Raw genomic sequence first — 18,000 nt, forward strand, 5'->3', positions numbered from 1 at the left:
TTGACATTTGGACTGGATCTTAGTTAAACTAATAAAGGGAAGCAGATTTATAAGTCAATCAAAAACAGTTATAAATGCAAGATGCATTATTCTGGCTTTGCAATTTGTTGCTAGTTGCTTTGAACATGGCTGTCTTTTTTTTCTGGAAAATCCTTTTCAAATTAAATCATAAAGCCACAGAGTAAAGCCCTGATTTAAGGAACAATCTAGAAGCAGTTTTTGTAAAACTTCTTCTTTTTTTCCTTATATATGACAAGAATAAGCTACACTCTGATGAAAGTCCTTTGAATTTCACTTCCAAAAATGTCTCCCAATTCTGTTTACTTTTTCTTCCCTATTGTCATACTCTCCTTCTTTTGTCATGATTACAGCAACTGGTCTCCCTGTCCTTCGTATTCACTCCCATGATACTTTCATAAAGGCTACTTAGAGAAACACAGACCCCAAATGGCAGTTTCTGTCCTGAGGTTGTTGTCAACATTTAAGGGGATCTAAGAACTTGGCTCACAGCACTTCTTACTGATATTTTCTATCCTACTGCATAGCACACCAAAACTCCTAGGAAAACCTTACTCTCCTGCCCAAAGAACTCTCTTTCCTGACATCATGTCTACCCCATCTTCTGCCCTGATCATCCCCTTGCTCAGTGCTGAAGTCCTACAGTGCGAGCTCCTGATGTCCCCTCACCTCCAGCTCCCACACGGAGCCCACGAGGGAGAATAATTCTCCCCCTTTGACTTTTATTTGAGAGCATCTTGCAGTGACTATTGTCTTTTCTCTCAAGACGTGGACAGAGAGAACAAAGCTAAGTGGGCAAGGAGGAAGGAAAAATACAAAAATCTCCATTTTATCCCATCCCATCTTAATTTGCCCCTTTTTCTCCCCTACCCAGAGTATGCAAACATTTCTCCAGTGTCTCGGAGCATTTCCCGGAGAAATACCAACTTCTTGTAATTAAAACACATTCGTATTAGTAGTTAACCTCCTCTCTTCTAAGGAATAAAGTCTTAGTTTTATGGGTGGTAAAATAGCTCGTTGTTACTTTAACAGCAGCAAACAAGACCAACCTTCAGGGTTCCGGGTTTGTCCCATTCACCCTGACCAAGGCAGGGGACCCTGACTCCATGGCTTAGGGAATGAATCTGCAGTCCTTAACCTGGGATTCTTCCTGAGAATTTCTGTTCAGCATGGAAATTTTGACCTGCTCCGTTTCCGACCTGAGTTGGTTCACCCCTCCTTAGAAAACCGAGTGGTCCCCGCTCCAGGAAGGTCACCATATTGATGCCAAACTTAGTGTTGCCACCCGATCACCATAATACACTACAGCCTAGAACTCCTGGGCTCAATAAATCCTCCTGCCTCAGTCTCCTGAGTAGCTGGGACTACAGGCATGTGCCACCCCGCCTGGCTGTTCTGCAGTATTTCCAACCAGCGCTGAGAAATCTCTCATTCCTACCGAGGCCACAGCAGACCACTGGGCCCCTCTAGGAACCGTGCTTGGCAGGACCACTTCCCACTCCTAGGGGTTTGGAGATGTGGTTTCTCGCGAGAGGGTCCTTTCAGTAGCCTCTCAGAAACCGTCTTTGGTGCTGTCTTCTGAGACTCCAATTTCATTCATCAGAGAGTTCTTGGCCTGAGGCCAGTCATGACATTAGGCCTGGAAATTTTTGTCAGATTTCCTACTTAGTGGGTTCTTTGTTTTTCAGTTTGTCCCTTCCTCGTAACAACTAAGTGGCAGGCATATTCTGGCCAGTGTGCAGTCTTTTTTTTTAAAGCAGTTTTAGGTTTACAGCAAAATTGAGAGGAAAGCACAGAGATTTCTCATATACTCCCCACCCCAACACATGCATAGCTTTCCCTAATATTCACATTCCCGGCCTGAGTGGCACATTGTTTCAACTGATAAACTACATCTACACATCATAGTCACCCAAAGTCCACAGTTTACATTAGGGTTCACTCTCAGTGTACATTTGATGGGTTTGTACAAATGTATAATGACATGTATCCATCATGGATGGATTATAATATATATTTGATGGATTTGGACAAATGTATAATGACATATATCCATCATGGATGGATTATACATGTCATTATACATTTGTACAAACCCATCAAATGCACACCATATATATAAATATACGTATATATACATTTTATAATATATATTTATATATAAATATTATACATAGAGTAAATGTATATCACACACAGCTTGTTTTTATATATATACATTTATTTATATATATAGTATCATTATCCATCATGCAGAGTGTCTTCACTGCCCCAAAATCAAAGTCTGTTTATCCCATTAGCTGCGCTATAAACCTGTGATTTTTCTAGTAACTAATAGATCACACAAACAACTCCAAAATTTGCTTTATCTTCAGTTCTACAGTAACAGTCAAATCAGCAAGGCAGCCATTCTCAGTTAGTGGGATGGATCTTGAATATAGACTCAGAAAATCTGCCAGAAGCCTTGTCTTCTCCTGCAGAAAGAATTTTTAAATTTTTATGACTTGAGTGACCTCATCATGCCACCTAAGTCTGTTTCTTCATCTGAACAAGCATTCTTAAATCAGTCGTGCATTCTCTAAAAACACTATAACTCCAATCTCAGTGTGGCTGTCAAAATGTCCCGTTGGCTCCACAGTGGTTTTTCAAAGATAACACAGCTTGTTCTAGATGCACTTTTGCCCCTTTATGTTTTATCTGCAGATGTCAGTCTGTCACTATTTAAGAGCATTCTTGTTTTTTTTTCTAAGATAAGCATTCTTTGGAGAAGTGACTTTACTTCTCCAAGAAACTAATGAAGCTTGTGATACCTCTAGTATCTAGAATCTAGTAGTAATGACAAACAGGAAGTCTAGTCTTTACAAATACCTGTTTTAAATTTTTAAGGTAGGGAGGCAATACAGTTCAAATCTTTAGTCTTCAGCAAATTTTATTAAAATATCTTGACATGTTTTCTTCTACTTTCACATAACTGTGCACTTCTGATTCTTCTACTCCAGCTGACTCTTTTTCCCTGCCATCCTGTCCTATCTTGGTCCCTCACTTTCTTGTCTCCTCTACAACTTTGATAGTCTCACACCACATTCTTATCACACGTGTTGTTTTCCCAGTGTTCATAGTCTCTTTAGGAGTAAAATATGTCTATTCTGTTTGTCTAATAATAATCTGGCAGAAACCTCACTACAGGTTATGCCAGATTATTATGCGTTATGCTAAGTGTTATGCTAAGTGAAAGGAACCAGACATAAAAGATGTCTACATGAATAATTCTACTTATATGAAATGTTCAGAAAATGAAAATTTATAAAGACGGAAAGCAGTTTAGTAGTTACCTGGGGCTAGGGTAGGAAAGGAGATTACAATGGGGATTAACTGTGAATAAGCAGGAAGGACTTGGGCATTGGGTAATAGAAATGGCCAAAATTAAATTGTGGTGATAATTGCACTTCTCTATAAATTTACTAAAAATATTGAATTGTACACTTAAAATGAGTTCATGCTACGGTATGTATTTCACACACCTCAATATAACTGCTTTAAAAAAAAAGAATTGTCTAAGTAGCTTTAGAGACAGGGTCTTGTTCTGTTGCCCAGGCTGGAGTGCAGTGATGTGATCATAGCTCATTGTAGCCTCAAACTCTTGGCCTCAAGTGATCCTCCTGCCTTGGCCTCTCAAAGCAATGGGATTATAGGTGTACACCACTACACTTGGCCCAGAGTGGCTTTTGTTATTTGCTTGCTTAGCAAGGAGTTTGAATTATTACTTAGCCAATGTTATCCCATCACTTACAAATCTAACTTGTCATTCTGCTGCTTAAAACCATTTCATCAAAACCTCTCTATTGCCCAGAAAATAAAGTCCAACCATGTCATGAGAGCCCCTTCACAGTTTCTTCTCTGTCTACCTCATGGTTACTCCTTCCTCATGCTTTCTATTTTACGTATTCAACCCCTTGTGACATGGGGTTTTCTCTATGAGCAACACTCATTCTCCTTTTGCCCGTTTTAAAATTCCAGTTTATGGTTTGAAAGACTCCTCAGGCTTCACCTGGACTTTACAGATAGGACTAAGAAATAGAACTTCTCTGTACTCTTTCTGGGACTTCATCACATCTCCATAATCCAATATACTATGCTGTACTGAATATAATGCTTCACTTGTCTCTGTTCCCTATCAGACCTTAAGCTTCTGAACAGCAGGGGCTCCTTGTACATGGTGTTTCTAGGTTAATAATCCTTGTGCTTGACACACAGTCAGTCCTCAACAAATGTTTATTGAATTGGATTGAATTAAAGGTTTGCATTTCTCTAAAATTTGCCCAAGCACAAGAGGCGATGGAGAGCTTGGATTTCAGATGTTCTATCTATATGTAAAATATAGCTGAAATCAAAGCAAGTTGTACGTGTGTGAGGGTTGGAAGAATTACTGGTTTGATAAAAGATTTTTACCTCATTGAGATTTGAGCAAGATGTAGTTTCCGCATTCTCATGCTGTTCTAAACCCATCTGTTCTGGAATTATTATTTTTACTCGACTAGACCTCCAGATGCTATATTTTTGCCCTGGTAATAGTATTTTTTGTGCCAATGAATAAATATAGACTATCAGTCTTTATTAACTTATATTGATTGCTAGTGGCAGAAACAAGTGACACAAATAAAACTGACTATGCCTAACATGCCTTCCCTTTAAAAACTGATAAAATAGTCATAATTTTTGGTGACAAAATTTAGATCTGCCAGTTTTGGCTCAAGAAAAGTTGATTTGATTAAAAAGATAAGACAAAATAGCAGGAACCTTAATTGGCAAAGTTTGATATGGTAAAAAAATATGGGTGGTAGAATACATTTAAGGAATTCTTAATGAAGTTCCAGAAACCTGTAACTTCTGAGAAACATACGGGAATACGTATTCTATTCTCTGAGGCTCTCCTAAAAGGCATAACAGCTGGCTTCTCTTCATGAGATGCCAATAAAATGATGAAAGGCAATACAGTGTGTTGTTTACATCATGCCCCAGGTTCCTGAGAGTAGTCTAATATTATGAAGAAGGAAAGGGCTATATGGTATTTGTATCGTGGAGAATGGGTAACCACATACTGTACTGCCTTCTTCTTAAGGGGTCGTTTTTGTTGTTGTTTTTCTTTATTGAATATGTTTAGCCAAATTTTGGCTTAATATGCATGTCCTACTACTCATGAATGTAAAATCAATAGAATATATTTATAAAAGACAGTTCAATACAATTATTTCAATAAGAATAAATGCATATAAAAATATTTCATCTTATTATCATTTTACCTGTTTTTTAAAAAAAGTATATATTGAGGCTGAAAATATATGAAACGTCACAGATAAACACAGGCAGTATTTTGTTAAACTGGTATGCATAATTCCTCTTAAAATAAAAGATTAGAGTCACACAAATATTGTGAATGAATTTACAATCACTTATGATTGTTGAAGCACTAACCAGGACATATAACATGGACAGTGGGCAAAATAAATTATATATTATATTCAATTGTATTTATTTTAACCTTTTACTTTTATAATCACTTCTGCTGATTAAGTTTTAAAGAACTTTAGCTTTGATAACAGTTATTCCACTTACTTGTTAATTTCTTTTCATTAAGAAAAGTTTCCTTTATGCTACACATACAAGTTTTCAATTGTTATATATTATCAAGACCAGAAAGGCAACATGGTTTACTGCAGTAAGGTTAATTATTCAACAGTCTGCACACTGATGCAGACTTTTATTGCTGCTGTATAAGATTTTTAAGCTTTAATAATGAAAGGTCCAATTTCTTACTTAGAACATCATAAAGTCAAAACAGCAATGTTTCTTTAATCTTTAAAGCTACTTTCACATAGAATGTTTTAAGTAATCTCTTTTTAAGTAATCTCTAAAATAAATTTAGGAAAGCTAAATAAATTGGTGGCATTTGAAGGGCGCTGAGAATTCATAAGAACACATTATAAAACTACACTAAGATAGTGCAACTTATTCTAAAGCAATATCAGGAATCTACATTTTTTATTTTTAGAATAGCAATATACCTTTTAATTTTTGAGAGATATATGCAATATATGTGACAATGACAGAAGTCAATTAGCATATAGTATACACAGCTAAAAACAAGGTGGTACAAACACAATAAGCAGACTTAAAATTTTTACATATAGATCTTCATAAGTACTCATGGAAAAATCAGCATTTACACAATTTTAACAAAAAATCAACATCTACTTTCAGATATATGTTTTATACAAAGAGTTATGCATTCTAAGACAATTTTATATTTATATATTTCACATAATTGATATTCATAAAACAGAATAGAAATATTCAAGAAAGTACATTTCAGCTCCATAGCATAGGTTTTACAAAAAAATGTGTTTCTTTCCTAGGCAGTAAAATGAAATAGACACAAAACAATAGGAAAAGCCCATAAGCTCAATGTGTCCTGCTCATACCTGTTTTATAAAAAGAACCTTTGAATTGTACTTAATCAAGCAATAGCTCCAACACAATCATTGTAAATTATTTGTATTTTGCCTTGTTCCAAAAAGGAGTTAATATGGGATGAAGAATGAATTTGCTGTACTGCATTAGGCATCAGCAAGATGGTGACCTTTGTATGTTGGATTTCAAGCTTTTCAAAATTTCAATATGAAATATATCCTACTTCTAAATTACATGTATAAAATGTTAAAAGCAAATGAACCCATTATGTCGATTGTTATTTATTTAGCAAAAGTATCATTACAGAGACTCATTTTCTTTGCAAATTGAAATGCTATAAGCCATTGAACTGCATGAAAAGCCAATATGGTTAATTAACAAATGTATTTTAGAGCTACAAAATAACTGTTTCACATTAAATTACATAAGATGAAAGGATACATAAAATCAATCAATCATCAGCATTTCATATTTTGACTTGTGCCATCTGGGAACTTTGCAAAATAAGTCCACAATGGAACATCATCAGGGAGTATGACAGAAAAACGAACAATTATATTCAGTCTCTGAAGAATTTAACAAACTAGAGAAATTATCTTATTTACTGCATTAGGATGACTTTTAAATTATGGCTTAGTTTGATCCATTTAAAAATATATACAAAAATTATACACAATAGCACCTTAACATAACAAATAGTGAAATCAATTAGATAAAAATATGGGTATTAATGTTTTTCCGAGACTGATAAAATTTCATATTCATTGAAAGTTATGGCAACTGAACACACTTGGAAAAAAATCAGGTCTCTCTATATTAGTCAGAAATGTCATTGTTAAACTTTAACAAAGACCAAACATTTTGTAGATACTAAGCAGTAAGAAGGCAGCCCCCATCAGCAGGTAGCGCACCAAAAATGTTTGGTTTCATAATATAGTTTGGGAGAACTACCTCTACAAAGTCTATTCGTGCTGATGCTCCTGATGCTGCCATTTCTGGTGCCCGAAAAGCTGCTCCCTCCACATCCTCTGTTGTAGGTGTCACTGTATAGTCTCAGGCGATTGGGCAAGGGGCACACTCTGGATCTTCAGATGCTAAGATGAAAAAAATCAATTTCAATGCCCAAAAGATGGAACTCCTAAGGCAGAAGGTGACTAAAATAATTACCGATTGGTTTACAGTACAGAGAGGTAGAAAGTTTACTTGTTTTAATGTAATTCTGTAGAAACAGGTTTTAAGTAATATTTTTGTAAAGAGGCATAGTTCTAGGATTAGGAAAAATGTTAGATAAAATAAAAACAGAAAATTAAACTCAGAGTGGAATTGGGCCAGATGACGAAAAACATGCACACCCCCTGAAAGGAGCAAGCAAAACTTTCATATGATGATCATCATGTGATAAGCCATTGTCATGAAAATAACTTGCTTACACTGTCACTTCCAAGCTTCTACTCATTTCCAATAACTCTCTGAGATAACAAGCATGATTAACGCATACTGTTTAAGGCATAATAGAAATGGACACATTGATATTTTACTATGAATTTTAATGTCCCCTACACTCTCTGAAAATGACAAATTTATGAATTTCCCTTCTATGAAATTTTCTTCTCCAGTATAGCAGCTCAAATCATATTAAGATAATTCAGTTTAATCTCCATAGTGTTTGAAAAAGATCTCATATGAGAAAACATCATTGAAGGACACCAATGAGAGAGGTGTATGTAAATGAACATACTGTAGAAGAACACATTTTATTACATTAAAAGAATTTTGATTGAAATAATGTTTTGGGTTGTAAACAAATAATTATTCTTTCCATTTATTTTTCTGTTAAATATTTAAATAGCAACTTTTGCCAGGCATCTCCATGTTTTAATGAAAATATGTGTAATTTGGATCTTGAGAGCAAATTTTAAAAACCATTGACTTGAATGCAGAATGATAAATGTATATATAAGAACAAAATCATTTATAAAAATATCTATCATCTCTAGATACAGCAATAGCTCAAATTAATAAAGTATGGCTATTTGGAATTAAATCATTTAAGTAACCACCTTTTTAATTTAAGAAATTGGCATTTTTATAACAGTTGCTTTTACAGCTTGTGCACCTGACTCCATTATATTTGATATACTGTAGAGTAACAAATGGTCATAAGTCGTGACAGATTCTTATTGAACATAATTTTTCAGCAGAAACCATCCTGAATCAATTAATCATGCTATTACTCTACTTTAAGTTTCTCCCCATTTCTTCCAGAAAAGCCACCAATCACATTTCAATTAATAACTTACACATTTTATTTACAATTTTTTATGTACTACATTTTATTCAAACTAATTAAATGCTACAATTTCACCAACTTGTACTAATTTAAACGTTGGATATGCTCAGACAAATGCAATTATGGCTACACAGAATATTAAATGATGATTGAACACATTAGCTGCATTAGAAATTTCTTTTTGATCCATCTAAAGAGACTTTTATATTTTCCATTAAAAATGAAAATATAATGTTTCATTACAGTATTTTTGCATACAACTGAAATTAGTGCACATGAATCTTAAAATATTTTCACAATAGAATGTAAGAAGTGTAGTTCTAAAATCCATATAATTATTACTTACATTAGAAAAATTTGGCAAATACTCTAAAGGTTGAACAATTTCATGTATATAATAGGTACACTGGGAATATACATAGATTATCTGAACAAAAATTACTTAGCTTCATGTTTAATTGATAGGCAATACATAAACAGATTCCTTGTGAGAATACTTCGTCTCATGGATTTCGCTATAAGTTGGGTTTTATGTATTTATTTTTGGATGGAATATTAAATAGTCATTTAAAAGAGGTGTTTACAGATTGATATAGCCATTTCACATGATTATCTTAACTCTCTCAATGTATGTTTGTAAAGTTCACATTCTTATTTTGCTGATATAAGGAAAATAACAGCATGTGTAAAATATGACAAAGAATATTATATTTTTATATTTTAAATACTCGACTATATTTTATAAATTACACATGGATCATGCTACATAGCTCAAATTCAAACTCAAATTGAATATAATTATGCATTTGGTGCATTTTTGAATGATTCTGAAATGTGCAACTTGATCCTGCTGAACTTAAAACAATTGAATCTTAGTGTTTTGTCTCAGATCTCTCTGCCGTATCATTTGATCTTCTCATAGGGCATATAGATTATTCAAAAATAAAATTGTCTAACATGACAGTAATATAGCAATCAATATTCTTAGCCCACTATTGAACCAGCCAAAATTTAACACCAGCTGAAAGCTTAAGGTATTACAGCATACAATTTGGCTTTGAAGATAGGGCATAAGTATACATCATTTTCTTTAAACATCAAGGTGATCAATACATAAATCTTTATAATGGCAAGCAACATTTTATTCTTCAAATACATTGTATAAATTTTCCCAATTTATGCATCATTTGTGGTATAACATTATTAAAAGTCAATGAATTAAGAGTACATTTTTATTACAAAATGCAGTCATCTGCTAGAGCAGTCTTTAGCTAACCATTAAGAAAATTTACATCATATAATTGTTGGCATATAAAAGTTTGAGCTAAATACATGCAATTGTGTTCAAGCTAAGTCATGCTTGCTCTAAGATATACCTCATAACATTTTCAAATATTTTGTTAATATGCTAAAGTGTTCCAAAAGGCTTAATAAAAAATGGAAGCATAATTATCTATGGCTTCCAAGCCTCTACAGAAGAGGGAGAGAGTGCTGTAAGAGGTGGAAAACGGAGGGAGTGATAGAATGTTGGGAGAATTCAAGAAATAATTTTAAGAGCTAACTTATAATTTGGGTCTTTATTTCTCCATAAGCGTGTACTATACAAAAAAAAGAGAAGGAATTCTAGGCTTCGGGAATTGCATGTATACATTTATTAAAACTTTAAAGGAAATAACTTATTAGGAATGGTGAGATATTTTTTTCATAAGGGAGCTTAATATGGAGGGGATTGTTGGGAGATGAAACAATTTGCCTTTTGTCCCTATACACCTATTTCTATACCTCACTCTTTTTTTATTCAATCTCAAAGAAAGAGTCCATCTACTCAGGTAAAATTCTTGCTTCTATACTTGATACCAGGCTCAATCAACCTCTTCTATGAAGGACCTGGTTTGCTAAATTTTCCCCTTTCTTCTTTGGCATTATTCCCTCTACTGGCTCCTTAACCTTGGGCTGTGTGTACTCGACACCTCTGCTACCTCCTCTTCCACACCTAACGTGTAAACCTGATAGCTAGCACACTTTGACATTTATTTCTTGTTCACTGAACTAAAATTTATTGAGCATCTACTGTGTGTAGGCAATGTACTAAACCTTCTCCCCTGCCAAAAAGGGCAGTCTATCTTACTTCCTCACCAACCATTCATTCATTGCCCCACTGCTGTCTGAATTTTGAGCCCCTCCACTTATCACACCTGCTTTGGTAACGTTAAGATGAAAGCTAGAACTGACTCCCACATCTGCTGTTCTCAGGCTGAACTTAGGCAAGGTATTTGACTGTCTTGAGCTGTAATCTTTGCAATCTGTAAAATGGACATAGTGACACTTTCCTCAATCTATTATAATGAATCTCAAAATGAAATATCATACACATGCCATGCTTTATCCATTGTCTAGCATATGAAAGCCTAAGGAATTGTTATTAGGTATAAATGTCCAAAAATCCTTCCGATTTCAAATCCAGCTAACATTTATCAATCTTTACCTTTGGGATCTCTATTGATTATTCCCTATATCAAAGCTCTCTACTCTCTTGACTCTATGACAAGTGCCTTTCCTGCTTCACCTCATAATTTACTGTCTCTTTCAGGGGCTTGTTCTCTGCCTGTCCCATAAATGTTGGTTTTCTTTTCTTTTAGGTATATTGTTCTTATCATTCAGTATGTGAGGATGTGCTCCCATAGTTTCACATAACATATGAGAATAGTAAAGACAAAATCTAGACTTCCAGCCCAATTATCTGTCTTTGTGCTTCAGAGTCCTCTATCTAACTGTATTTCAGGTAACTGTAATCGGATTCCTCAAACTGAATTCATCATTTCCTCTCTGAACAAGCTTCTTACTTTGGATTTTTTTTTAACCTTCATTGATGATGTCACCATCTACTGGGTCATTCACATCAGAAATCCAGAGACCTAGATTAGGCTTCTCCCTCTCATTTCTAACATCCAAGTAACCTTAATCCTGTGCCAATTTTATTTCCTAAATATTTCAGTAATTTGTCCCTTTCTCTCCATCTCTGTTAACAAAGTTCTATAGAATAATCCAAGTTTTGCCATGATTATTACAATAACCTGTTGATTTATCTCTTCTTCCTCAAAACTCCACATGATTACCAAATGAAATTTAACCACATCACTCCCCGTTGTGGGCTGAGTTGTGTTCCCTCAAAATTCACAGGTTGAAATTTCAATTCGCGGTGCCTCAGAATAAGACTATATTGAAGATAAGGTATTTAAAGCAGTATTTAAGTTAAAATGAGGTCACTAGGGTGGACCGTAATCCAATATGAGTGATATCTTTATATGAACAGGAGATTAAGATATATATATGTACATATGTACATATATACATATATATAGATAGATAGAGAGAGAGAGAGAGAAACCATGTAAAGACATGGGGAGAAGATGGCCATTCACAAGCCAAGTAGAGCGCCTTCAGAAGAAACCAACCTTGCTGACACCTTGATATTGGACTTCTGGCCTCCAGAACTATAAGAAGATAAATTTCTATTGTTTAGTCCAATAAGTCTGTGGCACTTTGTTATGGCAGTCCTAGCAAATGAATACATGCCTTATGTATATTTCTTCAAGAGTTTCCCAGAGCACACAGGATATAATTTTAATGTAGCAAACCCCACAGTGTGTCCATCTCTCCCTATTCAGCTTCCTCTCTGATGACTCTGCCATCATGCTATACTTCACCAACTCTTAACTGCTTACAGTTTCAAGTACACACTATATTCTTCACCTTTGTACCTCTGCTAACACCGCTCTCTTCATCTGACTCACCTCTAGCAGTTCTTTAGACTCAGTTTAATCAATATCTTTCCAAGAGCCTATCCTTACCCTAAAATGACTTTTAAGAAATGCATATAGAAAACTTGTAAAATATTGATTCATAGAAAAAAAAGAAAAATTACCATAAACTCTTAACCCTAATGTGAGCATTATAACTGTTTAATTATTTTCCTTCCATCTTTTTCAGGCCTATTTTATTTAAACAATAGAGATTTTATTGTACAAAATTTTGCATTCTGTTTTTTTATTTAATATTATCTTTTGAGCATTGTCCCATCATTAAAAAACAATTTTAATGGCTTCATAATATATTCCACCATGTCGGCTTACTTCAATAAATCTAATTATTCTTCTATAACCAGAAATTCAGAAGATGTTTTTGATTGTTCTGGGTGTAAAATAATAAATGGTATGGTATGATTCTCATACCTCTAACTCTAGACCTCTCTCTTGTCTCTGGATCTGTGTATCTCTTGGACCTCTTAATTTTACTTTTATGGAAATAAAATTTGACTTAATTTAATTTTATGGAATTTTACTAAAACTTCATATATTCAAAATGAAACTCATTATTTTAATCTAGTACCTGTCCCATCCTCTAATTTTCTTCAAACTTTTTGTATCTGTTTATAGCATAATAATTCACCCAAGCATCAAGCACCAAGTCTTCCAAGTTAACAACCAGTGTGTTATCCTTGACTTCTCTTTTCCTACAACCTTTCTCGATTCAGACTCAGTCATTTACTAAATGTTTCGACTCTATCTCCTAAGCATACCTTGTATCTTTCCCCTGTATTCCACATTCCACTGCCATTGATTTAAATTGGTTCTCATAATTTCTAGGCTATTGAAATGGTCTCTAAACCTATCCTTTTGTCTTTAAACTCCTCAATTCCACCTTCCTCAGATTTGCTTCATAACTGTTCATTACCCTTGAAAAATGCAAACCTGATGATGTAACTCCTAGCTTAATGTTCTTCAGTGGATCATCGCATCCTTCAAAACCAAGTTCCAATCCTTTGGGATGGCTCTGTACTAGGTACCTTATATATAATGTTATTCAGTCTTTCTCACAAACACCTGAGGGAATCAGCCTGAGTTTTCCATTTTACATCAGTGCTTGTCAGAAAACTATATTGTGATTATTACTTATGAGTCTGTGTACCTGATTCCATCCCAAGATTGGAAATTTGAGAGAAGAATCTATAAAAACTAAAAATAAAACATGTCTAAATATCTATGTTGGCAATATCTTCACTATAGGTTCAATGTAGGAAGAATATTAAAAGAGAGAGGAGACTAAAGAATAAAGAACTTGTAATAAAATCATAATCAGAACGAAAATAAAAACTATTTTTTCACATTTCTAAATTCCTTTGACATTGAGGTGTATGATAATTTTATAAAGTTCTCTGTAATAGAGACTTTGCTAGTTTATTTATTCCAGTGTCTCAAAGAGTCTGAAAAATATATGACATTTTACTCCTACTGTGAGCTTAATATATATAAACTTTTCAAGGCTTAGTTGATTAAGAAATGTTGGAAAAACAATAGATACATTGCTAAAAATATTATTCTTCTAAAAATAACTCATAAAATCACAAGCAGTGATAAATAGAGGTACACATTCATCATTTCTAACTGGAAATTTAATGGAGCCTTGGCAGTGAGTAATCATTACCAAAGGAACACTAATGCAGAACTGACATTCAGTGCTAATGAATTAATTTTGAGTCTAATTGAGGGGAAACTTTGCTTTGAATGACACCACTATGAGGCATGCTTATTGCTATGATTTTTATTATTATGATGTTTAAGAATGTTCTGATGCTTTCATTTTATAAGATGTAAATATTCTCTTATTTAGGGCACAATTTTAGCAAGATTTAGGAATAGAAAATGATAAATAACCCTTGGAATCAGAAGGTCCATGCTTGCAAAGTCTGTATGCCATCAGATTCTAACTTCCAAATATTCTTTAAGTTCACTTTCGGAGGGTAAAACGATATATATACCCTTTCATCACCAAGCCTGCTGCTGAGTTCACACTTTGCTGGTTCTCCACTTTCCCTCCAGTTTGATGCTCCACTTGCAGACCCTAGTTCTCTTCCACCTTTGACACAACAACTCTGTCTCCTTTCAAAACCACAGCTCCCATAAAGAGCTCTTAGCCTTAGTGGAGATAAAGTAAGGAGAAGATTCCACTTTCTCTCACTTTCACCATCTACTATTGTTTTCTTTTCAGGTGTAGTGATTTTAAAATAGACAAACACAACAAACCTTTATCATTAGAAGACTCACCCTCCGGGTCTTTTCCTTTCCAACATTTTGAGTGTTAGAAATAATAATATACTAAAGCAAGAGCATTGTGTTGAATTTATCTTGTGCTTCATTCTTTTGCCATTTGAGAATGTTTCATCTTGCCAAATGGTAACTGATCCATTATTGAAAGTTACAGGTACCTTTAGACATAGTTAACTATTTCTTTCCAAACTTTCTATCTGCCACAAAATGTTATTTTCCATTTGGCAGAGACACCTAGGGAGCTTTGTTTTCACTCATTACTGTTGGTGAATCTGAGGTTATCCTGGCCACAGGCTGGTTGCCAGGTCACTCCTGAGGTGACTGGTATTTGTTCAATAGCGCTGTTTATCTTTATCACTTACATAAAAGGAACGGTCGGGCCGGGCGCGGTGGCTCACGCCTGTAATCCCAGCACTTTGGGAGGCTGAGGCGGCCAGATCACGAGGTCAGGAGATCAAGACCATCCTGGCTAACGCGGTGAAACCCCGTCTCTACTAAAAATACAAAAAATTATTTGGGCATGGTGGCGGGCGCCTGTAGTCCCAGCCACTCGGGAGGCTGAGGCAGGAGAATGGCGCGAACTCAGGAGGCGGAGCTTACAGTGAGCAGAGATCAGGTCACTGCATTCCATCCAGCCTGGGCGACTGAGCGGGACTCCGTCTCAAAAAAAAAAAAAGGAACTGTCTTCAGCAGCTTGCTTATTTGGATGCTCTCAAGGGCCTTAGTTCCTTAGCTGTAGGAATCTGGTGCCTGTTAGTGTTGGCACTTCAGAAGTTCACTTTAGCTGTATTCTTATAGCTACCCTTAGCTCTTTTTTTCTGATAGGCATCATGCAACCGAGTGCCTGAAACAGAGTACATTTTAAACGAATACTGGCTGCATGTTGTGCAGATGTCGTATTGACCATCTTGTCAACTGAAGCCTCTACTGGAACCATCGCTGATATATAAGCACCTGCCCTGGTGCTTAAGTCACCCTTTTCAAGCAAGGAAAGTTGTTTTCTCTAGGTTCATTGCAGGTAGGATGGAAGTAGTTCCCCTCCACTGGGATGTTCTCAGGTGAAATAACCAGAGTCACCTTATTTTTACGTTTTGTTCTTTACTCATTCTGTCCCTAAAGGCTAATGGCAACAAACAACTTTCTGATGGCAAACAGATGCTGAGACTTTTTCAAGGACCAGCAATCTTTGTGCTGTTATGCTCCTCTTCCCTAGAAATAATTGTCACTGTTTTCCTAGGGCAGCAATAGTTGTCATATATTCCCAGTTGCCACAGTAAGACCCAGCCAGCATTATACTTTATTTACTGGCTTAAATATTCAGTGTTCCTTAACACATGATAGGGTATTGACTCTACTTGTTAGAAATTCCTTATATCCAGTGACAAATAAACTGTAACCATGTATTTTCTTCTTCAGTTACAAAGTTCCTCACTGAAGACTACAGAATGTGGATACTCTTTGTTTTAATCAGTGTGTCATCACTAGTAGAAATATTGCAAATTGTCTTTTAGTCTGCTGATTTAATTGCCATGTTACCCTATCTTCTGACACTTCAAACACAGGGCTATGGATAGTTAATGTTCTTTTCTTAACATTAACAAACATGAAATAAATTTAGTGACCAAATTACTGAGTGCTGACTGTCACAGTATTTGAAACATCCAAATGGGCTTCACTAGCCTTCTGTTCTGGCCAATATGCTTTTTCACACACATTTTAATAGTTCATGTTTGAAGCTGTGTTGTTGAATATCATTATAGACTTTTGTTTTTAGTTTTATCAAGCAAATTCCTCCATCCAACTATTCATCCAACTATTCTTCCAACTATTTTATTCTACATACTTGCTACTGCTCTAGGCAATGGAGATAGAAATATAAAAGACATTCATATTTCTATCTATGAGTCCCCATAAGGGAACTCATAGACCTGCAAGGAAAACAAGCAAATAAATAAACAATTCTAGCACAATGAAATTATTATTATTTTCTTCTTTTTTTGCTAAGAGAGCACATAAGAGGGATGGCAGAGCCAGTATGAGTGGGTCCAGAAAACGCTTTCTGAAAGAGCTTTTCTTCACTGAGCCATAAAGGATAAGTAAGTAAGTTAATCAAAGAGTAGAAAAAGATGTATCAGGCAGAAGGAATGATATATACAAAGGCCCCAAGATAAGAGTGCAATTTAGGGTGATTGAAACATGCAGCATGAGGAGAGAAAGTAGAGACAGATGATAGGCAGGTCATGAAGGGCCATTATCTTAAGGAGTGTAGAAACATTTTCTTGAATGTCATTGAAGTTATTATGGTTTTTAAGGTGGAAAGTGACATTGAATTTGCATTTTAGCTTTGGAAAAACAGAGTGGAGTGTGGCAGAGTGGAGGCAGAAAAATAGTTGATTTTAATAGTTGAGGCACGAGATAATGATAACCTGAACTAATGCAATGGTAATAGAGATTAAGAAAAAAGAGTAATTACTCATAGTTGTAACTTTACATTTATTTATGTAGTTATTCTGTTAATGTCTGCCTCTCTGATTATATGTAAGCTACATGAGGACAAAGATAGAGTTTACTTTTGTCCATTACCATATTTCCTATGCCTAACACAATGCGGGGCATAGAAATGTCTAATAAGTGTATTTGTTGAATGAACGCTCTAATGAATGAATTTAAAAAGTACAACCTATTAATGCATACCATGCACTGGGCAGAATGCTAGGCAATGAGGATACAGAGATAAACAAGCTAGGCAAGATTCCTGTTCTCAAGGACAAGTTTTTAAAACGAGAGGGACAAGTAAAAATAAGAGAATTTGTAATATTAATCGGTGTTATACAGAAATTAAAATAGTTTTTGGAAAGTGCCTGGGGTCAGAATGGCTACTTTAGATTGGAGGGTCATCAAAGACCTTTTGCAGCAAGTGACATTTGATTTGAGATTTAAATGATAAAAAAGGAGTCAGCCTCTGGGGGCAGAGAGTTCCAGACAGAAGGAAATGAATAAGCGAAATAGACAGATTTGACAGAACTTGTTGACTGATCAGATGTGGGAGTAAGAAATAGGCCTAAGATGATTCATAGGATCTAAAAAATGTTATTTCTATTAACTGAGCTTGGGGAT

At 35.0% G+C, this 18,000-nt stretch overlaps 1 protein-coding gene across 14 annotated transcripts in view; it reads right to left on the minus strand.

The window, feature by feature from the left end:
- LRRC7 (leucine rich repeat containing 7) overlaps window positions 1-18,000 on the minus strand; it is a 1,078,250-nt gene that overhangs the window by 228,834 nt on the left and 831,416 nt on the right. The window contains exon 1 of one of the 14 annotated variants that reach the window (XM_054533152.1): window positions 7,438-7,578. The exons of 12 other annotated variants lie outside the window; for them this stretch is intronic. Coding sequence is in view for 1 of the 2 variants with exons in the window: in XM_054533163.2 (XP_054389138.1) it covers window positions 7,574-7,580 (7 nt within the window). In the remaining variant the exon portion in view is untranslated. Of the gene's footprint in view, window positions 1-7,437; window positions 7,581-18,000 lie in introns of those variants that run through there. One more of the 14 variants, XM_054533163.2, reaches the window with a different exon arrangement.

This window comes from Pongo abelii, chromosome 1 (genome assembly GCF_028885655.2).
Source record: "Pongo abelii isolate AG06213 chromosome 1, NHGRI_mPonAbe1-v2.0_pri, whole genome shotgun sequence".
NCBI classification, from domain to species: Eukaryota; Metazoa; Chordata; class Mammalia; order Primates; family Hominidae; genus Pongo; species Pongo abelii.